The following is a 26,300-nucleotide window of genomic DNA, read 5'->3' on the forward strand; positions in this document are numbered from 1 at the left end:
GGGGAGGGAAAAATCATGGAAAATAGAGAAGGGAGCATGATATAATTAAGCTTATATCCAGCAAAGAGGCTCTATTTTTGAGCCTCCAAATGGTACAGGAGGCCAATAGGAGCCCAATCTGATCAGACTGGCCACTTAATTTGTGTGGAGCCTTGATTTCTAGACTGCAGAAATAAAGGCAATGCTTGCTCTCCACGTGCTTCATTAAAATGTTGTGAGTTATAATGAGCTAATACTGTTAAACACCTTGAGTACCTTAGGAATAAAATGTAAATTCATTCTTGTTCTAGGTCATCGGTTCTCAATTTGGGTAAACCTGGCATTTTTGGCTCTCATGGTTGGCTGAGGCGGGGAGGGGACGCGGATTCCTGGCATCTGCTAGAGAGAGCCCAGGGATGTGTTTGACCAGCCTACCGTACATAACATATTCCTCCACAATAAAGAATTATCTGGCCCAAAAGGTGAATAGTGTCAAGGTCAAGAAACCCCACTCTAGGTTTAAATGTTATCATTAGTATTCTATTTTTTAGATTTTGAAGTTAAGTGAGTTTGGTCCCCCCCCCCCACCCCCGCACAAATGTAATTCTCCTGAAGACACTTTACAGTAGAAATAGCGTGTTCAGGAAATTGTCTTATGAAAATGGCTGTTAACACGTCTCCACATCGCGTTTGCGTGAGCAAATGCATCAGAATCTGTAGGTGATCTATTACTTCTCTGTCTAGTTGAGTGTAAATTTAGCTTTGTACGTGCCCCAAATGTCTGGATTACAGTTTAAACGAGCCACTTGCCTCCCTTCCCATGCCCAATTCAGAACCTTTTAACTGGCAAGCACATCTTAAAATGTGCTTCTAGTCATGGCCATTACTTTATAGCCACCTGCAGGTCAAGTTCCAGGCTGACCTTCTCAGCAAGCCAGGTAATTCTGTTTTAGTTCTTTGAGAATTCCACAGCACCTCCGAGAGAGCCTGTATGCTGTTTGTCTGTGTATCACATCCTTCCCAGGAGGTTCTCCAATCCAGAATAAGTTCTTTCCAACTTCCAGTACCAGATGAAGGTGTCTTTCCCTCATTATTTAGCTTTTTGTTTGGACTTGTGTCTGCTTTATTGGGGTACTCGTGGCACCTGGTCTCTTCCCTCAGTACAGTCACTGCCTCTAGTTACGTATCAGAGAGGCAGAAGCCATGGTGGTGTTGTACATGGGTGTACAGAGACAATGAAATGCTGAAGCAGCACGGCCAAAAGCACAGGGACTCCTCCTGCAATTACTGCTCTGATTCAAATGCATTTGTACAGGAAGCACATTGATATGCGCATATTTACCTCTATGTACATTAGGCAGCCAGACATGTTTACAATTTATCTATGCACATATATTTTTTAAATCATCTGTGTCAATTGCAGTGTATATCTTGTAAATGGCACATTCCGTCCCTTCATGGTTCCATGGATGCCATGTTCCTTGGCATCAGTGTAGCCCTTTGGGGGTTTCTCCCATTTCTCAGTCTGTGTGCTAATTTCCAATAAACTGTCAACCAAGCATATACAGTGTATGTTTATTACATGGTATGTGGTTGGGAGAGAAACAGAATACCTGGGCTTCAAACCGAATACTCTCAGGGAGGAAAAAAATCCGATATCACGTAAACAATTATAGTTTGGGTTCTTAGAGCTGCTGGTTCTTGGTTCTGATGACATCACATGTGAGCGTGTGTTGTAATATTTATTATAAAATGGCTTTGAATATTTAGGTCATATTGCTGTGGTTGAAAGAAAGATTCGAGAGGGATGTAACTAGGACATAGACTCCTGGGTCTTGTATATCCTAACATAAGAATGGGATCTGTGGTACGCACTGCTTCACCCACTTGTTGGGGAGGACTGTTTGAAAGATTTGCACCACATTAATGGAAGGAAGGTCCAGGCCAGAGCCTCTGCCCGCTGATTGAGTGTGAACCACACCTGGTCAAATCTTGTACCTATTTTACCTAAGACCCAACTTTTCTAATTCCTTTCAGATAAGCTAAACCGAGAAACAAGTGCCAGATGACACACCTAGGACGTGCTGCAGGGCTATCAGGACGTCATAGTTCTTTGGATGGTGCTTGAGTTGTCCCTCCACCCCCCAAAGAAAGCAATCCTTTTCTCCCACAGTAAGGAAGTAAGAGTAGAGGCTTTGTCTGTGTAGCAAAATACTTAGCTGGTTCCTTGCAGATGGACAAATACCCCAGAGAACAAAGCAGAATGGAGATGTTTCTTAACTTGAGGTTGTCCCCAAGTAAATGGTCCTCAAGGAAATCATTTGGTTCCTCTACATGGCTCTTGCCTTTGAAGGATGAAGATACCGTGAATAGTTAAGGAGAGTGGCAGAGCTTAGAAGTCACTGTGCTAGTTAAGTAGTCCTTCCGTGGAACAAAAACAACCCTTCTGTTCAGCTTAGCCGCAGCTCTTCATGTGGGGCGAGACAGTCTCTCCCTAGCTTGGGAGAAAAGAGTCAGAGCTGGGCGTGAACCATGGCTGGGCGATTCCACACGGATGATGGCTGTCTCAGAATTCAAGAGCAGGAGTGCGATTTGAGCAATACAGGGATGGAAACAATAGAGTGGAACTGACCTGGGTCCCTGAGGTCTCTCCTTTTCCAGGCTAACGTCATGTTTTAACCAAACCTTGCACGTTGAGCTTTCTTTCCTAATGCGCTGAGCTGCACGATGACTTCAGAATAATATTAAGCTTTTCCACGGCCTTGTGTTTAGGTTGAGGGCGGAGGGGGACTAGGTTTACCACAGTGGAACCAGTGGAACATGGGTGGTGCCTCCAGGCTAAGTCTGGGAGAAAGCTTCATCTCTAGGAGGTGAAAGCAGATGGTTAACTGCTCTTCTGGAGACCCACTTTATTATTATTCTTATTATTATTTCATATTTCATGCATGCTTGAGAATTCCTGGTCCATTTTCTGTCTCGTCTTCCTCCAGAATGGCAGGTGGCAGGGAAGAGCATATTATTCTCACTTATTTTTGCAGTCCTCGTGGTTCTCTTGGACGGTTTGCCACCCAGCAGGGGGAATCACCTTACTTCTAGAAATCAGGCATGTCTGTGACTCATATCACAGGGCCAGCCCTCCTGTGCAGCGTTGCCTTCATGCCCTCCCCTCCCAGGTGCTGCTCCCCACGCGAGAGGAGATGGGTGTGGCATTAGCTTACTTATAATCCAGCTGATGGCTCACATGCTCCATCGTGGTGGCAGAAGTACCAGGGACCGGCCCGTAGTCTCCAGCTCGAGGTCCCCGAGCCGATCCTAGAATTCTAGAGGCATGAGAGAGAGACCCTGGGTCTGGAGACTGTCTCTGATTCAAATAGAGCAAGCTGAGAAGAATACAGGTTTCCTTTCTCAGCTTGAAGCGGCTAAGGGGAAGCAGTTCCCAGGGGCAACTGGCAGTGAGATGTGGGCTTCGCATAACATGAATGAGATGCACCCCTTATTGCTTGCTCTGTTCTTCATGCTACTAACCAGACTCTGTTGATGTTGTTTTGATTTTAGTTTTTATTTGGGGGGGGCGGGTATTGCTTTGCATGTCATTCTTCCTCTTGGCTGTTAGTTGCGGGGGTTGAGCCTTTTCCTTTCTGTGATTCAGGTGCCTCACTCTTTCCTTTCCAGGTTCTTCCAGTTCTTTTAACATGTCAAACTCTGGAGATTTGTTCATGAGCGTGCAGTCACTCAATGGGGATTCTTACCAAGGGGCCCAGGTTGGAGCCAACGTGCAATCACAGGTAGGGACCAGCCAATGTGCCGCCAGGTGAATGCCTTAGCGTCCAAGAGCCCTCCATCGGACGGGCACCTCCTGCTTCTGTCCAGAGAGAGAGAGACAGAGAGAGGTGTAGAAACGAAACCTTACCAACAACCGAACCAAATCAAAGACAACCATTGTCGTGGGGAATCTCGTCCACACTTTGTGAATGCGTTTGGCTCTGGCTTGTCAGTCCCACTAGGAAGGCAGGAGAGGGGCGAGCCCAGGGTGAGGCGACCGAGGCCCGTCGGGCAAGCGGACCCAGCGTATACTTCGCTCACCAAAGGGAGGAGGAGCTGAGTCCATCGGCTCACGTCTCAGGTCTCTCTCTTGTTCGTTGGTTTTCCACACTCAACGTTTGCCCAACATGGAGGTCACTGATGACTAGGCACATCCCTTAGTATCTCATGTTTTCATCGGAACCTTTAAAAGCACCCGGCCAGGCTGAGGACACTCATCTTCTCAGTCATCCTTGAGGTCAAGGGACTTGGGTTTCTGGTGATGTGTCTGAGTCCACTCTGGGAAACAAAAGTCAAGCGCGTGGTGTAAACCCACCGCGCGCCTTAGTCAGCAGCTCGCCTTCCCGACAGCGCAGAAGCCATCCTGCTGTGTCAGCACACAGCCTGACATGACAGGGTGACGTCCTGTGCTCCGGGTCAGAATCGCTAGGGAAGTTCTGAGCCAAGCACATCCAGGCTCCCACCCTGCAAGAGCAACAGGAAGCATTACATGCCTGGAATAGACCACCCAGCCGGTGATTCAGCCCCCTCCTCAGGAGACATTGCCTGGAAACAAGTCTCAGGAGATATGGTCAGACTTTGGTCACATGACTAAACAGCTGGCCACTGTTTAAATCCTCAGAAAGATAGCATGAGTTGCACATTGCTCTGTCTTTGTGGGGGCTGGCCGAGCCCCTCTAAACAGAACCTTGACTTTTATAGGATCCCCAGCAGAGAAGTCATATAGGGTGATCTGGAGGGCAGGGAAAGTTCCTTCACCCTTCCCACTCTCAGCCAGTCTGTCGCCCAATCCCTGCCGTCTCCTGCAGCACTGTTGAATTAGTTTCAGTGTTGGGAATCCCAGCTTTCTTTGACCAGGTTTCTGTCTTGCTTACTGAACTCAGAAAGGATAATGGATTCGGCAGAGAGAGGAAGCCCAGCCTCCTCCTAATGGTTCCTTTCCCGGGAAGCATCTCTCCAATGATTGCGTGAATTCGGCTGCCCACACGGTCGCCAGTGTGATGATGACCTCCCTTTCCCTGCGTCCCCCTGACTAATTTCCTCTCTGTTGTTGTTCATCTGTTTAGGTGGATACCCTTCGCCATGTTATCAGCCAGACAGGAGGATACAGTGACGGACTCGCAGCCAGTCAGATGTACAGTCCGCAGGGCATCAGTGTAAGAAAACAAGGCTCCCCCCACCCTTTGTTTTTATTCTATCACTCCCAATTATTTCAAAGCCATAGGGCTCAGAATGCCACTTAGTAGGACTTATCTTAGCTTTACGGTCACCTAGTTTCTTGTTTCTGTATCAGTCATGCCATCGGCAGCATTCTACCCTCGAAAACGTGGCGATGGGGCAGGCTTCATGCAGGCAGCTGGCGTCTAGGGCTGTCACACGTAATCAGTGTTTGCATGGCACCTGCGGCCCCATGCGTTCAGCTGCGAGGGGCTGCTAAACAGGTGACACCTAGTACAACAGTGGTAGGAGACGTCGCCACGAGCGGGGGCCTGGGAACCTGGGGAGGAGAACCCAGTAGCCAAAATCCATCGCGTCCAGGTCTGTGGTCTTAAAAAAGAACCTTTCTCCCACCTAAGGATGATTAAAAACAATTAACGCAGAGGCTGGGTATGTTGAAGGGATGGGGAGGGGTGCCGACCATCTTCTACTTGTTCTCGGGCGCGCTGGCGGCTCCTGACTAGCATGAAAATGCATAGCGACAAGCTGTGTCGCACAGAGTGAAATCGATCAGACAGACACAAGGAGAACCGAGTGTAGATTTGGGACAGCAATCCAACTTGATTTCTCAGATCAATCGTCCGCTATCTCAGCAGCAGTGACAGCAAGCTGGGACAAGAGGGCAGCCTGGAAAAGGAGACTGTTCTTTAGATCAGGGGTGATTTCCTGGGCTTTTAGAGGTCATGAGATGCTCCAGTAGAACTATTGGCCCAGAACTATCTAAGAAAACTATGACTGGATGATGGTGAGGATTTTTTTGTTGTTGTTCTTTCTGATGTTAGGATTAAGATAAATTGGAGATGGAAGGAAGGAATGGTAGGCATCGTGTATTAATGTAATCCTAGCCTATAGCAATTGAGTATGATATCTGCAATGAAAAAGGGGATAGCGTTTCAGCTCTGTGTTGGTGAAATCGCACATGGCAATGGCCAGACTGGAAGGAAGCAAGAGGATACCAGCTGTTTCATCAGATGAGGAATGGTTGAAAAAATTAGGAATTCTTAGCCCGTTAAAGAGAAGGTTTGGGTGGTAAGTAATAGTTTGAGGCATGCTGTCATCCGTGAGAGAGATTGGATTCATCATGAAATCTACAGGGGGGTAGGATAGATCACTGAGTAGAAGATTCAGAGAAGCAGGTTTCACTTCAACATCTCAAGGGCCTCTCTTACAGTCAGAGTTGTCCAAAGAAGGGATCTGTTGCCTCTGGAAGCCAAGAATTCCCCATCATTGATGCGTTCAGATATTGTTTGGCCAACTACATGGTAAGGATGTTGTGGAAGGGAGTTAAGTACCAGGTGGTGACTGTCTTGGTGACTTTTAAGGCCCCATCCAATTAGGAATTCTTTATTTTCTGTCTTCTTTAGGCAGAATGTCCTCTGAATTTACATAATATTTATCAAGTTCCTCTCTGGGAGGGAAGGAGGGAGGTCAAAGCTGACCCTGTTAAACATACTCTGGGTACCTGTGTCTCTTTTTCAGAAAGGGTTTCCAGAGCAGAGGGATTTTTCCCTTCTTGTGCTTATACTAATTATTATTCCTGTGTTCGTGGCTGATTTGCCAGATGCCTGCTTAGAAAAAATCCAAGATACCATGGTGTAGAATTATGTTCTCAAAAATGGGTTCCAAATGAATTAAGTGCTCTGTGTTTGTGGGGTCAGTTCAAGCACATCGGCATTTATACATTGCCTGGATCTTTTTGAGCTAGAAGATAGATCTTTCCAGGAAAAGCTTTGCTCTGTATGTAAGTAGAAGAGAGGAACATGAGGAAAGTATAAGAGTGTGGGGAGGAGACAATGGACACACTCAGGAGAACTGAAGAAAGTCTACATGACTGCACAGGAAGTGGGGCTGACAGTTCTGCTATTTGGCATCTTTCTTTCCTAATTGGGTAGCACAGAAGAGAGTGGCACTCAGACTCTTGGGGGTCAACGTTGGCCCCTCTGACGTCATCTGGTAGGCTGGGAATCATTTCTGAAATACTGTAACCAAACATGTGCAGACCATTATGTCTGATTACATAAGCCCACCACAAAAACTGGGCTGGAAAATGCCACTTGAAAGAGTCTCTCATTTTGCATTAATTTTTTTCCCCTGTGAACTGTGTTTATTTTATTTCTGGGTCTTTAAGACACGGGGTAAATGAATCAAAGGCTGGTCATGATGTGGTCTGTTCCTTTGGTATCAATTTTAAGTTATGCCACCTTGCAGGAGACTAAGCTTATGAGATGTATTTTTAGAGAGTGGTATTAGATGCGAAGGCATGTGTATGTGCAGAGAGGGGCACTGGCTGCTAGGAGGAGAGAGAGAGGGAGAGAAGGAGAGAGACGAGAAGAGACAAGGACAGGAATGAAAGGTTTGAGCCAAGGAATAAAAATAAACAATTCCGAAACCCAGGGCGGCGATGGAATTCCCAGCTGGGTCCTGGATTGTGTTTCATTCAGGGGAGGACATTTTCTAGGCAACCTTTATCTACTCCCCCGACTGGGTTTTCACAGCACTCACGTCTTATCCAACTAGCGTCTATTTTAAATCTCGTGGAGTTCAGATCGCTTGCCTTTAACTAAGCCCGTGTCATGATGGGTTGCACGGTGTGATGGTAAGAGCCCTGCGACGGGAGTTGGGAGACTCTGGTCCTTGTAACTCCTGTGTGTCCATGGGCGGGTGTCAATCCTTGTCTTTTATAACATGGGGCCAATAATTCCCACTCTTAATGCCTTCATGACTGCTCTAAGGAAAATGAAAAAATAGGTAGGAGAGGGCTTGACAAAGTATAAATTGTTCCACATGAATGCAGTATGAAATGTTATAAGTGATAACTTTCTAATTTGACCTTTTTCCTCCTCTTGTATGAGCAGTTTTCCCAGTAGGAAGTTCCTAGTGAGGACAGGTTAGGACACAGTTGTTACTTTTTTCTCTTCTGATGGAAAGGTATGCTTTAAAAAAGGATACAGAGTTATACAAGGCCTAAGGACCCCCTCCCTTAGCAATGGTGAGCGTTAAATTATACCTTCTTAAGTGCTTTGTATTCTCAAATGACAACGGGCAATGCTTACTGGGTTTAGAGTGGCTCTAAGTGATGGAGGGAGATTACTTCACTCTCCGTCAGTCAGAAAGACTGAAAGATTACTTAGCTATCACATCCACTCTTTCCTTTCCCTTCCCACTGCCACAATCCTCATTCTAGAAATAGTTCGTTAGCTAGGCTATTATAATTACTTCCTAATTAGTGTTACTGCCTTTGGTGTCTCCTTTCTCCTGCACACATCCCCAGAATTTTGTCATTCTTTGCCCAGAAATCAAGAGCACCTCTCTATTCCCCACCTAAGCATGTTCAGTCCCTAAGTCTGAGATTCAGAGTCTTCCACGCTCTGGCCCCAACTGCCTATCCATCCCCCTCACTCCCCAAGTTACCCCTGATTCTCCCACTCCCAGTTTCTCCTTGTTTATCTTCTTCTCTTTAGCCCTCTTTCCCCTCTTGCCTCCACTTTGTCACACACACACACCCTTGCATTACAGCTACGTGCACAGACACGCTCAATCAGTCTTTGTCTTTTATTCCCAAATATGTGTGTGGCCCCAGAATGTATATATTAGTTGCTCAGAATATGTTTGTTGAATGAATAAGTCGGAAGACAAGCTGCCACTGAATTAAAAAATGCCACATCTTATATAACAGCTGTAAAATATCTAGTAATGACTTTTCTCTTAAATGCCTTACTAACCCACAAATAGACTATCCTTTTAATTCAAAAAACTTCTTAAGTCTTTCTTTTTGGAAAAAGTTTCTAAACTTTTTAACCAAGGCAGATTCTCTGAGAATAAGAATCAGATCAGCATTAAATAGATGAAGTTATAGAGTGATGATATTGCCAAGAGAATTATCCCTTTGAATGCTTTAGCAACTTCTTTCCTAAAAGAATCCCCTTATCAAAACCTGTTTGTGGGATAGCCATCCACATAGCAAGAGAACATTGTTTCTTTTTTTTTTAATTTTATTGAAGTAGAGTTGATTGACCATGTTGCATTAATTTCTTCTGTACAGCAAAGTAAGTGTGTTTTATATATATATATATCCTTTTGCTATTAATTATAGTTATAATCCTTTTGCTATTATCCTTTTGCTATTAATTATAGTTATAATCACGTTTACAAAATGTTTTGATTGTTTTTAACCTATGCACTGGCTTATTTAAGTGATCTTCCACCCTTTTATATATTTGCCTTTCCTGTTGTGATTTTCCCTTTCCTGCAGATTCTTGCTTCTTTCCTATTGAGAGAAGACCTTTCAATATTTCTTTTAGGATAGGTTTAATATATATACACACATATATATTCTTTTTCATATTCTTTTCCATTATGGTTTGTCACAGAATATTGAATAGAGTTCCCTGTGCTATATAGTAGGACCTTATTGTTTATCCATCCTATATATAATAGTTTGCATCTACTAATCCCAATTCCCAATCCTCCCCTCCCCATCCTGGCTCCCCCTTGGCAACCACAAGTCTGGAGAACATCGTTTCTCATGGGGTTCTCACTGCTGTCTCTACCAGACGTGGGACTAGAACCTGCACAAACAAACGGGTGGATGGTGCCAGCAACCTGAAGTCAGGAAACTTGGATCCTTCTGCGGCTTTTCTTCTGTCAAGTCTCTTCATCCCTGTCTCGTTGCTTCATCTATCAAATTTACCCCATCAACAAGCTGTAAGGTCCTTCCAGCTCACTAGTTCTGGAGTCCTACGAGCATGGTTTTGATTCCTACTGTTCACTCAAGGGACACCAGGCTCAACTGTAGGCTTCTCTCTCCAGAAGAGTCTTTCATTTGAGTTAGTCTCCGCCATCTTTTCTAGCCCACCTACCCTATCACCTCCCCCTCCAATTGGATCTTGAGGGAAGGCAGAAGGGCTTGCGCTATGTGAAACTCTCCCTTTGAATTCACAGAGATCTGTGGTAGCAGAAAGCATTAGTCTTTAGGGTGAGATAATTTATTTTTAATTTTAATTTTAAAATGTTAGTTAAGGGAGTGAGTTCACTCCAGCCACATCTTAAATGTCAATAGATATCCCTATAAGATTTTTCTTATTCAAGAGATTAAATGAAAATGGAAATAAAGTATGTGTTCTCTCTACAAAGGCAAAGTGCCATTAATGTCAGATTATGACAGAAAAATCTCATGGATTTTGCTTTGTGATAATTATAGTAGTGGAAAAATAGAGATGAAGCTTTGATCTTTGTAAACTGTAACATACGTGTTTTTATTTTTGTTTTTGCTTTCTCTCATGTTAGGCAAAGGGGCACAAGGACATTTATGAAGAAAATAAATAAAATATGGAATTATTGGGACAAAAATAGCAAACTAAGTGAACACTTTTCAGGCATTTGGATATCACAAGGGTTACTTGGTAATACTTGGCCACATGCCATCATTTTAATTTTTTCTTAACTACTTCTGAGAGACCTCCTTCCACTTAAAGTATGTATTAATAAGATGTTGCCACATGTGGAATTGTAAGACTGGGGAGTGAGGGTGATAATTAAAATCATATGCAGATCTTTAAAAACTCACTTTAATTCTATGAAGTTTTAATTGTTCTACCAAACAGAATGTGAATTTTGAAGATGTTGAAACATATGCAGATGTGCTTCCAGTTAGTTGCCTTTGAGTACCTTATGGTGCTGCGGCCGGGGACCAGTGAACAGCCCCAGGCTGGGGGGGGTAAAGGGGGCAAGGACAGGCTTGAATATGGTGAGCCAAACTCTGCAGGGCTGGAGGCAGTGGTACCAGAAGCGTAGAGCCTGGCTCTCCCTGGTGACAGAGGCAAAGGGAAACAGAGTAAGTCTTTTTAGCTTCTTACATGATGAGGCCTTTAAACCTTAATACCATAGCAACTGAGCATCTGAGACCGGAAGAGCATTTTATTTGAGCCCACAATAGTTGGAGAAGCAAAAAAAAAAAAAAAAAAAATCCCAGTATTGTAATTTCATATTCAATCTGTTGTTTATCCCCAGCTGCCAGGTGAAAGTCGTTAAAGGTACAGAAGTTGAACGAGGCCAGGTCATTCAATGGCATACTTATATATTCATGCATTCAAGTATTCATTCATTCATTCATTCAGTAAATATGTCATCATTAGCATGTTTCACCTCCGGGAATGAGGCTCTATCATAATAAGCTGGAGAAACCCTGATGCCAACCAGGATGTATTTTAACTTTCAGTCTCATTCAACACTTTATCTGAGAGTAGGTTTCCTGTTCTTAGAATTCTAGGACAAGGGAGCCAATGAACTCTGTAGTTTAGGAGGGAATTTGAAGTTAAGCTGTATAGCAGAAGAGAGGAATTCAAGACCAGCCAGCAGTAGTTTGAGAAATCTACTCCCCTCTGCACAAAAAAGACGTACGATGGACATACCATGAAATAAGTATCCTTCTGGGGAGATTCCTTATCTCTTTGCAGAAGTCGAAGTCATCACAGAGAACTTTGTTGATCTCAAACCTAGTGATACAATCACTCCAAGCATAATCACATGTATAATGTATGTGTGGGGCAGGGGGGTGGTGTCCTCATCTTCCACCTCTGCCACTTTCTGCCTTTGTGAGCGGACAAGTCACTTTCTCTCAATAGCACTCAGTTCCCTATACTCTAAAAAAGGACAGTTGAGCTGGATGATGTCAAAGGGCTCTTCCAGTATCCCTGTTCTACTTACAAGCGTGATGTTTTTCCATTCCCAAGAAAATACGTGAGGAGAGGAAATAGTTCAGAGCTATAAGGAAAAGATAAATTTGTGTTTTTGGTAAGAGTCCCATCCCTGACATGACAGTGACGCCATACTGTCTTCATTGGAATTGATATGTTATGGCATCCTGTCCAGTGGGGCCCACATTTGTCCTTGTAGCCATGCTCTCCTTGGGCTAGGATCGAGTTAGTTGTTCCAGACTCAAGTCGACCCTGCCTTCTGCCCTATAAAGAAACAAAGGGACTTCCCTGGTGGTGCAGTGGTTAAGAATCCGCCTGCCAGTGCAGGGGACACAGGTTCGAGCCCTGGTCCGGAAAGATTCCACCTGCTGCAGAGCAACTAAGCCCCTTCGCCACAGCTACTGAAGCCCACGCGGCCTAGAGCCCGTGCTCAGCAACAAGAGAGGCCACCGCAATGAGAAGCCACTGCGATGAGAAGCCCCACTTGCTGCAACTAGAGAAAGCCAACCCAGTGCAGCCAAAAAGAAAAAGAAAAAAATTACAACCTCAGAAGGGCAGTTTGTTTTTGTGGTTGCTCCTGAAAGTGGCATAGCCCCCTTAGACCTCAGTAAATATGAAGCTAAGTAAATGGGCTGAATTTAATTGTGGGAAAAGTTAGTATTGATTTCAGAAGATGGACCTCTTCTTGCCTTCTGGGAAGGAGTTCCATGTTCTTTGACAAGCTTGTTTTCAGATAAAATATGAGACCTCTTTTTAAGAAAATCCCATTGTTATTTTTAAATTTGGTATATTTTAAAAATCTCTAGTTATCTCTGGCTCTCAGTTGAGGGAAATTCTATTCCACATTTTTAAATATTGTTAAGTCTTTGGATCCCTAAATATTCTCCAATTTCTCAGAGATACAAGGCAGATGGCATGACTGACTTGAGGGTGGAACAGCTAACCAGATAAGTACATGAATAAATGCTTTATTTGACAAATTTATTGAGACCCCTTTGATATCCAGTACCAAGAATACAAATATCAATAGGACATGATTCTTGCACTCTGTAAAGTCACAGAAAGCTAGAAGGACTGGGAGTTACCTGGTGCAGTCCCTTCCTGCACTGAAAGTGAAGGACTACACCACCTACATATAGTCAATATAATATTACTTTTAAAGAATTTGGGAAATGGCCATCGTAATTTCCAACTCTGTCCGCCACTAATTCATCTAACTGAATAATTTTTCAAGCCTAAGCCAGACATGCCTTTGAACTCATCTTGACATGAAACTTTCTTTATGTCTAAAATCCCTTTGGAGTTTAGAGAGGTCCGGTCTCTGTTTCAGGTGACCAAAGCCTTCACTGGAAGCCTGTGCTTAGATGTTCCTTCCTTCGTACAAGTCAGCATTCTTGGCATCACCTGGGAGCTTGAGACCAATGCAGAATCTCAGGCCTCCTGCAAACTGTTAAATCAGATTTTGCATTTTAACCAGATTCCCTGGTGGTTCCTAAGCACACTGAGTTTGAGAAGCTCTGCTCTAGTGGGTAAAGCCTTTCAATGCTGTCTAGGATTTACCTAAGGGAAGGAATTGTGTAGCTATCTCTGCATTAAGGGTTCAACCTTTTTAAATTTTTCCGATTTTATTTTGAAGTTTTCAAGCATATAGAAAATTTAGAAGAATTTTATAGCAAAATTTACCGGTATACTTACCACCTAGATTATGTCATTCATATTTTCCTCCACTAGCCTCATCATGTATCCATCTATCTGAATCTGCATCCTTCTACCCATCTATCAGTCCATCTATTTTTTTTTTGATGCATTTCAAAGACAACAGTACATTTTCACCTAAGTAAATACTACTGGTATGCATATCATTAACTAGAGTTTGATATTTGTTTGCAATTTTTTCCTCTTCTGAGGTAAAATTTTATACAATTAAATGTACAGACCGTAAGTGTACACTCTCTAAGTTTTGACAAATGAAATACACTTGCATGTAAATTTCCTGCTCTTTACTTTCCTGGGTGTGCTCCTTTCATAGTTTACAAAAACAAACAGAAAAGAAGGGAAAGGAAGAAGGAACAGAGGACCAGGTTAGCCACAGAATAATAGTCCTTCTCCAGCCAGTCAGATGTTCCCTCCTCCTCCCACCCCAGCCACTGCTCACCCCTTCACTATCTCGTAGCCAAGCTCTGCTGAAGAGGCCGTTCAAAATTGAATAAGATGATTTATTCTACATTCGCCTTAGGTTCTGACTTGAAGTGCCCTGTTTTTAAAGGGGCTTATAACCCTTTTCCATACTAAGAACTTTTGAAATATATAAACATAGAAACTGATGATATTTGAAAGTTAAATTATAGTTTGATTTCCACACTTGTAAGAAATTACATTTTTCCTCTTTTAATATTTTGCCATTTCTCCCCCTTTCCTCTCTCGTGTCCTTTAGCTTAAAGTGCAATTCATTTTCTGAAACCTCCCCCAAACTTCTACAAACATTACTTTTCAAAGTCACATACCTGTATAAAATTGTACTTTATTTCTCTTTCGGGAAATGATCTATCCTGGGAGCATGGAAGCCAGCCTTAGCTGACCTGTAGACCTAGAGGATACTCTCTCTGTAAGAGGATGAAGTTTGCATGAGGGAGGTTTCAGATCCCTCTCTCACCAGAGCTCAGGAGTTCTAGAGAGACCCAACGTAACTACTGAGGATTCTGTGCCTTTTTAGTGGAGTAGAAGAACGAAAGCACAATTAATTACGTGCTTAAAGTTCTGGGCATCACTTGAGCCTCCACCAGTGTTCATACTAAGAATACTACCTCACAGTATTTATTGAGTGCCCTAATACAGATCAGTGACTTTTATAAACATTCTCATCTCCATTTCATGGATGAGAAAACGGAGACTCAGGGAGGTTAACTAGTTTGCCCAAAGTCAAATAGCCAGTCAGTTATAGAGCCACAATGTGGACCCAAGATGGTCTAACTCCAAAGCTTCTGTTCTTTCCCTTTATCCAGATGGACGCTTGAACCTTTTAGACCTTATGCTTAATGAAGGGAGATGGCAAGAACCTTACGGTTAGAGAATCCATTATGTCTCCTGGTAATAAATATTTTGGAGCCTGGCTGATACAGGAAAGAACTATAAGAACTCAGTTATGACTATTGTGTTGTATATCCTTTCAGGGTAGTATATAGAAGGCTTAAGACTGGTTGGTTCTTTTATTGAAATTAAATCTAAAAATTATATAGAAAGTCCTTCCCAGGATATAGCTTACTTTTCACCATGACTATATCACATTTGGTTAGCCAGCTTAGCCAGGGACCCAGTGATCATACACAAGAGAGAAGAAAGATTTTAGATCGTGTTCCTTCGTGGAGAGATTTGATGGTTCACTAAAATAGATAGCAAGATTGTTTCAGGAATCTAGGTACAAGATATCAATAGAGGTTTTGTTCTGTTTTGATTTTTTAATTTGGGGACTGTGAAATGGAAGAAGAGGAAAGTTTTGCCTGTTAACTTAATAAATTACACATGTTAAGTAATGGTTTTAGAGGATGGAAGATCAGCAGTGAAGAAACTGGGGCATTAACTATAGAAGTAACAGTTTTTCCTAGACCAACAGAAAAGATAAGAAGGAGCCACCTTGCATCACGGGGCCAGGACTTCTATCAAGTGTCCCTCTTTGTCAACACTTGATACTTGGCATTTTTAATAATTAAAAAGAATAAGTTAAAAGAATAAGTGCAACAAGGTACAAGGATAATAGATGAATAAAACTAGAAAAAATAGAAAAAAATAATGGCAAATATTAAATTAAAAAGAGCCAGGAAATAAGAAGAACGGAGAATTAAGAAGAAAGAAGGCAATGGAAGGATAAAAATGGCAGGAGATGGGTAAAATTGCAAAATGAAGGTTAAAAGCAATTAAGATATACAAGTAGTAAAAAGAACAATAAAAACATAAAAAAAGCTAGAATGCGTGGTTAACATAAGTAGCATCCACTAAGAACATACTTACAGAGATTATAAAACAGATCAAGTAGTAATAAAAAAGGAAGTGGTATAAAGCAGTAAATTAAAGAACAATTAAAAAACAATAAGAAGAGAAAATTAACAGGCGAAAGTGACATTTAATAATTGTATTAATAACTAACACTTACTGACTTCTTCCTATGTGTTAGGCACTTTATATGCATTAACTTATTTAATTCAAGTTTATTAAGATAATTAGGACATTAAGAATGTGAACAAAAAAGAGTTTAGAGAGGGGTAAAATCAGGCATCAGAAAAACAACAACAAAAAATCTTAAGGTTAGAAAAATATACCTACAGGTGTCAATTTTCATTCCTAGTCTAGTGTGATTGTTTTTGCTGTTAAATCACCAAGTACCTGCCCTGTACTTCTCTAGATTACATGTTCTAGAAGTGCCCGGCACTGTAAATGTAGGTTTTTACCCCTCTGTCCTAGTAAGCTTGGTCTTTCCTAGCGACAGTTGCTAGTGGTTAAAATTCTCAAGCAGTGGAATCTGTGGCCCAGAACCTGTGGCAGTGGGAAAACATCTCATAGTCCTACTCACTTCACAGGGTTTAGATCAGGATTATCTTCTAGAAGTTCTGCCTAGTTCCTGTATGGTACTTAGTGCACTGGGCTTGGAATGGGAGCTCTTCTCTGATTCTTTTCTTTACTTCCTCCTTCTGAAGAAGATTCTAGTTTTGTATCCCAGCCTTCAATTCAGACTTAGTACACACTAGGTGCTTAATGAATGCTTTTTTTTAAGAACTTTTATTGAGATACAGTTAACAGACAATAAACTGCATATATTTAGAGTGTACAATTTGGTATTTTTTTTCTTATTAGTAATGTATATATGGCAATCCCAATCTCCCAATTCATTCATGAATGCTTTTTGAAGTGAGACTACTTAAACCTATTGTCAAGAGGTTTTTCTTTTCTTTCTTTCTTATTTTTTTTTAAACCAGCAACCAACCTGTGGCTGAATTTTCTCTCTCTCTGGAACCCCCCCCACATTTTTGTGTTTCTGTGGTCCAGAAAAAGTCTCTCCCATAAGAGAATGGCTTTTTCTTTCTGCTTATCACATCCCAGTACTCATTCTTACCCCCAACTTAACATATACCTTGTACCCAATAATCTTTACTAATTCACAAGAGAACTCTTCTATGGGTATATTCAGAGACCACATATCTGTCGCTGTTTCTTCTCTTCCCCGGAGAAGGGGAAGGTGTTGTCCTTGGGGTTTTTTCTGGGGTAGGTGTTGTCCCTGAGGACAGTTCCTTCATTTATTCATTCATTCATATTCATTCATTAGATCAGCAGGCATGTTCTTGGAATTTATTATTAACCAGTTGTGTTGGGCATTGGGGCAGAGAAAATTAAAAGGAGATCAAATGCTTCTTTTCAGGCAACTGTCTGTCTTGTCTAAGGTGATTGCTATGTTTAACCTCCTTCCTTTGACCTTATTTTTTGTGGAATGGGAAAAACAACTGACTAATACTCTTCACAGGTAATTATATTTTGAAGACACGCAATCACCTGCTAAGACTCTGTTCTCCAGACAAAAGAGTCCCTCTTACCTCCATCTTTCTTCCTCACACCTGGATTTGACCATTAATTAGCTTGGTCTTTTTTCCATTGAGTTCTAAAGGTTGGCCAAGACCTTTCAGACACACAAGACAAAGATCTAAATTAGGTGTGGACTTTCCTACCTACACCTTGTTTAAATTTTGTACGTACTTTTTTTTTTCTGATTACAAATTAATATTTAGTGTAGAAAATTTGGAGATTGCAGGAAAATCACAAAGAAAGAAAATGACTGCTCACTTTTTGCTCGGCAACCTTGCAGCGTTTTGTGTGTAAGTGTGTTTTGTGTGGGTGTAGAAAAGTTAGGCTCATAGGGAACACACCATTTTGTAACCTACTTACTTTACTAAAAATATATTTTGAATATTTTCCATATCATTAAGCATTCTTCTCAAACATAAGTGTAATAGATGCAGAAGAGCATGTTACCGGGAAAATCCATAATTTATTTAATCGATCTCTACTGTGGAACATTTAAGCTGTTTCCTTTTTTTTTCTTTTCTTTTTTTTTTCTTTACCATTATTAATAACACTGTGGTAAACATCATAGAACAGAAAATTCAGTACGTATTTTGTATTATTTCCTTGAATAAACTCCTAGAAATGGAGTTGCTGGATCAAAGGGTATGAACAAATCTAAGGCCTTTGTGATGTAAACTTTTATCCCAGAAACTCCTATTTAGGGTTCCCACCAGCATTTTTGATCCTTCCCATTTCCTCTCATTCTCGATAACAATGTCTTAGCAGTTTTTCAGCCTTTTTCAGTTGTCACATTATAAAATGCCGTCTCCTTTGTAGTTTAATTTGATTTGTATCTCTGATTTACTGATGAGATTGAACATTTTTCATCTCTTTGTTAGTCTTTTATATGTATTCTTGAAATGCTCATGTTTTTCTTATTTATTTATAAGAACTCTTACACAAGAAGGGTATGATTCCATTTCTTGCTTGGCTAATATTTAGGAAATAGAGAAAATTCTGTTTCTCAGTGGAGCACTCATGAGGAATAAGGCCCCAGGTCTCATTCTGTCTATTTCTTTGGAAAGTTCTTCAGAGTGAAAGCTGGATTGTTAATCCTAGGAAAACTAAAAGCAGATCTATATGTGATACTGGTGGTGACCTTAAAAAAAATTAATGTACCATAATGTTCATTGCAGCACTATTTACAATAGCCAGGACATGGAAGCAACCTAAATGCCCATCAACAGATGAACAGATAAAGAAGATGTGGCACATATATACAATGGAATATTACTCAGCCATAAAAAGGAATGAAATAGAGCTATATGTAATGAGGTGGATAGACCTAGAGACTGTCATACAGAGTGACGTAAGCCAGAAAGAGAAAAACAGATACCGTATGCTAACTCATATATATGGAATCTGAAGAAATGGTACTGATGAACCCAGTGACAGGGCAAGAATAAGGATGCAGATGCAGAGAATGGACTGAAGGACACAGGGTTGTTGGGGGGGGTGGCAAAGGGGAAGCTGGGACGAAGTGAGAGAGTAGCATAGACAAATGTACACTACCAACTGTAAAATAGATAGCTAGTGAGAAGTTGCTGTATAACAAAGGGAGATCAACTCGATGATGGGTGATGCCTTAGAGGGCCAGGACAGGGAGGGTGGGAGGGAGGGGATATGGGGATATATATATAAATACAGCTGATTCACTTTGGTGTACCTCAAAAACTGGTACAAGTGTGTAAAGCAATTATATTCCAATAAAGAGCTTAAAAAAATAACTAGCCCTGCAATCTGAATTGGCTTGACATTTTCTATATTTCTAGTCTATGAAAAAACTCAGAACTATAAATAGAACCTGGGAGTTGTGTAAAAGAACCTAAAAATACATTAGTCAGTCAAAACTTTTCTTGAAGATTTAGCCTATGTCTAGTATTCCCCTAAGTATTAGGAGTTGACAAATAAGTCATTGGCTAGTTTATAGCCAGATTGAAGAAATAAAGCTACCTATAATTTAAAAGCTTTCTTATGACCTTAGCTAAACTTGGGTCTAAAAAAATGGTCTTTTGAGTGACTAGATGTTTTCTCATATTTTGGAGGCTATATCTGTCTCCTCGCATCTTCTTTTACCATCTGAAGGGTAGCACATTCTTCTAGGTGATTGGATTTTGACATCTCACCATCATCACTCTCCTCTGCCCTTCTCATTCCCTGGCAGAACACATATAGAAAAGCCAAGTCAGACTCCTGAGCCCACAGCACAGCTGGAAGATTTCCACTGCAGAGATTGCTGGGACAATCTAAAAGGAAAAAATTAAAATTTAAAAAAATCAACCCACTCATACTTGGATGATAATCTCAGAATAAAAGAGGATACCTCCCCAGCATCCACTGAAGATACCCGGGATGTTGTCAAAATAATTCAGAATTCTTAAGTACGTAGTTTCTAAGCACTTGTCTTCATTGCATAGGTAAATAGTGTTCTCAAAACAACAGTATCATCCCCTAAATAAGGCACAGTAGAGCCTCGTGCCCCATTCTATCACATTCCCCTCAATATTCTCTGTCTGCTTCTCCCCCACAACTTCCCACCATCTCTCCCCCCACCCTTCTGTTCGCTGTAATGACCCTGCAAACACTAAATGGCATTTGAGTGCATTAAGCAGCAGACTCTCCGGTGACATAGCAATTATGGCTCTGAAATAGATTTGGTGCGTCACGGAAGATAAGGGTTTTGAAAGTTTCTGTTGTGATTATAGCCTGTAACTCCCACAAATAATAGGCTTCAAAATAAGAGGCTGCCAACGGAGCCTTTGTGGCTTTGTCTTAGTGATGGCACGTAAATTGCTATTAATGTCCTAAGTGTACTTGAATATGCCAGTCTTTGGGATGTGAAGTTGGCTCGGTGTCTCTCTTTACGCGGCATGTCATTGTTGGTCTGATAATCTGGGGTAATTGCTGTCTCTTGGATGGTCAGGAAAGTGTAAGAGGCTTTAGCTTCCTGAGGGATGGTAAATAGCCTCAAGGTTTACACCACGAGTTCTGTGTGTGTTCCGTAGCTAGCCACCGTTTCTCATTCAGGTGTGTATACACTTCCTGTGTGTGCCCTGAGTAGATAATAGCCTTTCAACAAAGCCATGGCAGAATCAAAGGTTATGAAAATAAAATGAAGAGTCTGGGGCTGTCTGTATCAGCCAATCAGATAATTTATACTGAGTTAAAAAAAAAGCACACTTGGCTTGAATTTTTCAGATTTGGCTGTATGAGTAAATATAATTATCCGTTGTCTTATACAGCTACTCTTTTCCAGCATCTACAGCATCTGTGTGTATGCAGATTTTATAGGTGTCATAAGTATTTTCTGAACATGTATTAGCCCTACATCAATATGATAACATGTGTGGAAATTATGCATGTCTTTGTGCAGTGTGTGTGGATGTGTGTAAGTGTATGCGTTTTGGCTTTGCAGGTCTGGGTGTGGAGGATGTTTTCTGCACCAAGACACCTCTATTTGGCCAAAGCAAGCTGAGCTTATTTTTCTTTGTCTCTGAAAAGTTAAATAAAACAAATTTGAAGTTTTCACTTCTTGTATGTACGTTTACCCTAAGGACCCCCTAAGTCTGTGGGACATGGAAACATTATATGTAATTGTCCTATTTGCACTTTGAATAGAAACCTGAAAGCATCCCAGCCTTAAACTTGGAAATGTAACCCTACCTCATATCCTGTGCAAGCTACGAAAGTTTCAACCCAGATCATCCTCTGTATCTCAAGTGCCTTATGTATTAATTACGTACGCAGTATTAATTCTGGGCCTTCACAACAGATGAACGAGAAGAGGATGACGCTAAGAAGGTGCCAGGATAGATCTGGATGTCAGAGTCGCCCTGTACGTGCACCTCCGTCGTGTGGCACTGGGTGTTGGCAGGGTGGTGCATTGTGATGGTGCTGCAGTTTTGCAGTGGGCTTTTGACTGAGCACCCCTGGGTGCGTGCCAGGTATGGTTGGAGCTAGTGACCTGTAATGAGGGAGTTCACATCCATACCAAGAAAACATGGGTCAAAGTGAGCATCTGACTATTCCGGTCTCAGCCCAGGACTTTGCGTCCATGGAAGATACACCATGTCAGCTAGCAAGGTGGCACCACACATGGTGATGTCTCAGAAGTATAAATCCAGAGGAATAGAGTTTGTCTTGTCCAAGACCAAGTTTGGTAATGTGGATTGAGGCTTGAAAGTGGAAGGTGTTAGAGTCCCCTGAAAGACGTCTCTAAGGCTGATCCTGTGGTTCATAGGTTCTAGCACCTTGATAAACAGCACAAAGATTCCCAGAAGGTAAACTTAAGAGCGTGAGTCATCTGCCTTCAGCCCTGAAGTCAGTAGCAGCCATGCTCTACACTTCCAAGCTTTTGAAACTTGAAATGTCCAGAAGCTGTGGCATAGCGTGGGGACTAAGTTTGGCAAGTTCTAGTTTCTGAGTCTTAGCTTCCTGGCCTGAGAAGTAAGAATAGGCACTTGCACTGGGTGTATGTACCGGTATACGAGTATATTCATCAGGCGAAATAAGAGAATTACTATTACAATTCCTGCATAACTACAAAGTCAGGATGGGCACCAGCATCCAGATGGCCTCCTCGTCACAGGGACAGGCACCAAAGAAAGCTTTCAAAGTGTTCATTTCCATATACGTTCAACACAAGTACTTAATCGAGCAGCTGCTCTATCAGACGTGATCCTTGTCTTCTAATGGCTTGTGGTTGGTTGAGTTACCATCTCACTGAGGGTAAAAATCAAAGCCCTTCATGGGTGTCATGATTGGGCCACCCCAGTCTCCAGCCCCATCTCACCACCCTCACCACTCTGCTCCTGTGCTGCATTCTTTCTGACCTTCTTTCAGTTCCTTGGAGCCTTTGGACAAGTTTCTCCTTCTGCCTAGAGGGCTCTTTGCCCCATTCTTTACTTGCCTATATTCTGTTCGCTTTCAGGCTGACTTTCCAGAGTTGCCAACCTTAATGAGGTCCCTGCTATTCTCTCTCATAGGACTTATCATCATCTGGACCTGTACTTGTTCTTTCAATGGCGTGTTGAATGTCTGTTTCCCATAGGACAGCAAGCTCCATGAGAGCAGACACCACATTTTAAAAAATGTGTTGTATCTACCACCGTATGCCTAGTGCCTAGCATGAAGTAGGCACTGAATACATATTTGTAGAATTTAAGAATTAAAGGATTACAGTGAAAAAGAGCTGGTGCTCACATGGATATTTACATAAATAAGAGCTGCACGTGGTTCAATGTCAACATGAAAGGTCAAAAGGTCAGTGGCACTGGAATTTGGAGAAGTTGGTTGTGGTTTGCCTTGAAGCGACTTGCAGAAAGGAGTTAGCTCTCAGGCTGGGCCACGAAAGAAAATATGGATTCCTAGAGACCAGAGGAGGGACGTGAGCAAAGTCAAGAAACTTCTCACTTGACTTCTCTAGAGAGTAGGAAGGAATCTTACTTTGGTGATGGGAAATCTCTTATTTCTTCAGAGCAGCTTCAGTGACTAACATTGGTTCTCTACCAGGGTATCTCATCTCTACCAGGGATGGCTGATGGCACTGCAGATCTTTCTTAACTTATAGACCTTCGCAGCAAAAGCTCAGGGCTCAAGAGGCTGTGGAGGGAACCAGACTAGCAAGGGGTATGGTGATGTGACTTGGGTGTGAGGTCACCAGGGACTGACCTAGTGGTAAGTGGCAGAGAGGATACTCCCAACTGGCAGAAGACCATGGAAATAGGAATCCTAGAGCCACTGGCATGGAATCATCCAGCAGAGGATTGACTTCGGGGAAATGTGACGGCAGGTAGTAGTTGGTGGGCTGAGGTCCCAGAGCAGGATTTCACTAGCAAGAGCATGTCACTACCTCATTCTTTATTTTTTAAATTGAAGTATGGTTGATTTACAATGTTGTGTTAGTTTCAGGTGTATAGCAAAGTGAGTCAGTTATATATATACATACATATATATGTGTGTGTGTGTATATTTTTTTCAGATTATTTTCCCATATAGGTTATTACAAAATATTGAGTATAGTTCCCTGTGCTATACAGTAGGTCCTTGTTGTCTATCTATTTTATTAGTACTGTGTGTATATCGCTACCTCATTCTTCAATGAACTGCAGTAATTAGCAGGACACTAAGCAGAAGGTAGGCAAGGGCTTGGTAGAGGTGGCTGCAGCCACAAGGAAGACATTCCCTACATGAAGATACAGGTGCAGAAGGTCAAAGCAAGAAAAGAAGCAAAATTTATTCTGGCCAAACTAGGCTAGAATAAAAACTTTTTGGCTGAGAGTACATGTTCTTCCCAGATGGGGTTGCCCAGATTTAGCAAATGAAAATACTGCATGGGACATACTTACACTAAAAAATTATTTGTTGTTTAAATTCAAATTTAACTGAGTATCCTGTGTTTTATCTGGTAACTCCACTCCCAGGTCCCAAGGTGGTAGCTGAATCTGCATGTGGGTCTTGGCCTTGGAGAAACTAAAGATGGACGAAGACCCTACAGGCTACTTCGGGACTGTGTCTGTTCTGTACATTTTTCTGATTCCCCAGATGCCTGAGGTGGTGACTAGGAGACTGTTCCAGGGTGGAATATCTTCCTTCTCCTTGTGCCCTGTGGAGAACACTCCTTGTTAAGATGGAACTGCAACAGGCAGTATCCAATGTTTTGCTCAATTGCTTTCCCTAAAAAGAAAACAGAACGAGATAAATATGAATCATAGTTACTTAATATGAATCATAGTTACTTGTTTGGGATAAGCTATGAAGTCCAGATCTCCTTGACACCTACTTACTAGCAAGAGAGAAGTTCACTTCCTAGATGTGAAATTTACCTTGAACCCTGGTCCTGCCTCTGCTCTGCATCTTGAGTACCCACATCCACAACGGAGGATGGAGGTTACAGCTCCGCTAAAGGTTTATTCACTTCTTCTTATGTTCCTCTAAGAGATAGTTATTAAAATTTATGCTGTGTCAAGAACTGTGGTAGGCACTTTGAAATCAAAAACAAGTGCCGTAGCCCTGTTCTCATAGTCCAGTAGGAGAGTCAGACGTGTGAAAAAACAAATGCAATGTGATGGCACAGGTGCTGTGATAGAGGTACATCCTGCCTGGCAGGGGTGAGGGGGTCATGACCTGGAGGGCTTGTAGGGGGCAGATACAGGTGCAAAGATACCTAAACTCAATCTTGAAAAGCAGCCAAGGTGAGAGTGGCAAGTGAGTGGGTGAGTGAGGCACTGTGTTCAAGGGGAAGGAAACAGGCATCAAATGGCAGCTCTGTTATGGGAATTCCTAGGTACCCTGTTATGGTTGAAGTATTAAACATGAGCATTGAGTTGGAGAGTTAGCAAGACCCAGGACATGGTAGACCTGGTGAGGACATTGAACCTCACCTTGAGGCCAGTAAGAAGCCATTGATGGTTTAAACAGGGAGGTGGCATGATCAGAGCTACATTTTTGAAAGATCATGCTGGAGGCAGCTAGAGAGAGGACTTGGAGGGGTGCCAGCATAAGCATGGGTCTGTTTACTGTTGTAAAATTTCCCAGGGAAATTTTGAAGCCTTTGTCCCTAAGGGGGCTTTCCAGTAGCATTTTTTCATCCCAGAGCATCTCTTGGTGCTCACAGTGTAATCTTGGGGAAAGTCTATGCATATCAGGAAACCGTAGTTCTATCTTGCTGGAACAATCTTGGACCCAGGGTGTGACTCCACTGCGTGAGCTGGTGTCTCCCCTGACAAATGGTGGCTGTGTGTGTGTTCATATGTGCATGTGTCTGTGTGTCTCTGTGTAGAGAGAGGGAGAAAGGGTGCATCCGTGTTGTTTGTTTCTCTTCCTGGCCGGCACCACCAGGGCCTGGGTGATTGAGGGCCTGGAGCACGTCCACCTCCTCACCCATGCTGAAGGCATCGCTGGTAATGGCATCTGGCCCATATGCAGATCGAGCTCAACTCGATGCTGACATCAGCCGGCTTGTGGCACCCCAGCGTATTTCTGGGTTGCAAATGAGAGTTTCTTAGTGCCAGGCTCGCTTGGGCTGTCACATCAGGTGATGAATTCTCTGCATCAACCGTGTGCTGCTAAGGTAAGCTCAGAGGAGGAGTGGGGAAAAGAGGAGGATGGGACCAGCGGTTCTCAGCCCAGCAGCCACTGCTCTGGGCGAAAAGCGGTACCGGCTCTGCCACAGCGAGGGAGAGGCAGGTGGCCCCCTGCGTTCTGGCTCAAGGAGGGTGGCAGAGGAGAGAGAAGTCAGGGCTTCAGTTTCAGTTCCGTGCTCTTGTGTATGTCAGGAGGAACCATGCGGGTTTTGCCGTCCACCGTCGCTCCATCCCCAGCTCCATCGCTAGCTTCCTCTACCTCCTCCGACAGGCATGCTTTGCCTTATCCAGTGGATGGGATTCTGGCAAAATTTGGTGTCTATCAAATCATGTGCCAAATTCATTAGGGTAGGATAGAGAGGAGTCATTTTTGTTCCTGAAACATTGTGCTCCCGAATGCCTTGAGTTTGTGTTTTGAAAGTCCAGATTTTCTTAACTAGGAAATCTACTGCATTTTGTCCTAATTCTGTCTTCTATTAGCTTCCTCTTCATGAGGTTCCAGGTCGAGCCTGCTTCTGGCTTAGGCTTCCCCTGGCGGAATTAAGTGTTCCATCAAGTCTTGCTTTCCAGGCTGCAGAATTAACCTGAGGAATTGGGTGTAAATGTGAACTCTCTCCCGTTATGGACGCTTTGAGATAAAAAGGCCACGTTTGGCTTTTCAGACTCCCACCACTGT

General features: G+C 42.5%; 1 protein-coding gene across 3 annotated transcripts in view; it reads left to right on the forward strand.

Annotated features, from left to right (window-relative positions):
- PBX1 (PBX homeobox 1) overlaps nt 1–26,300 on the forward strand; it is a 286,241-nt gene that overhangs the window by 252,528 nt on the left and 7,413 nt on the right. Inside the window, exons 7-8 of one of the 3 annotated variants that reach the window (XM_057727436.1) lie at nt 3,652–3,764; nt 5,088–5,177. The exons of 1 other annotated variant lie outside the window; for it this stretch is intronic. In XM_057727436.1, coding sequence (XP_057583419.1) covers nt 3,652–3,764; nt 5,088–5,177 — 203 coding nt within the window. The remainder of the gene's footprint in view (nt 1–3,651; nt 3,765–5,087; nt 5,178–26,300) is intronic. One more of the 3 variants, XM_057727437.1, reaches the window with a different exon arrangement.

Source organism: Hippopotamus amphibius, chromosome 3, assembly GCF_030028045.1.
Source record: "Hippopotamus amphibius kiboko isolate mHipAmp2 chromosome 3, mHipAmp2.hap2, whole genome shotgun sequence".
Lineage (NCBI taxonomy): Eukaryota > Metazoa > Chordata > Mammalia > Artiodactyla > Hippopotamidae > Hippopotamus > Hippopotamus amphibius.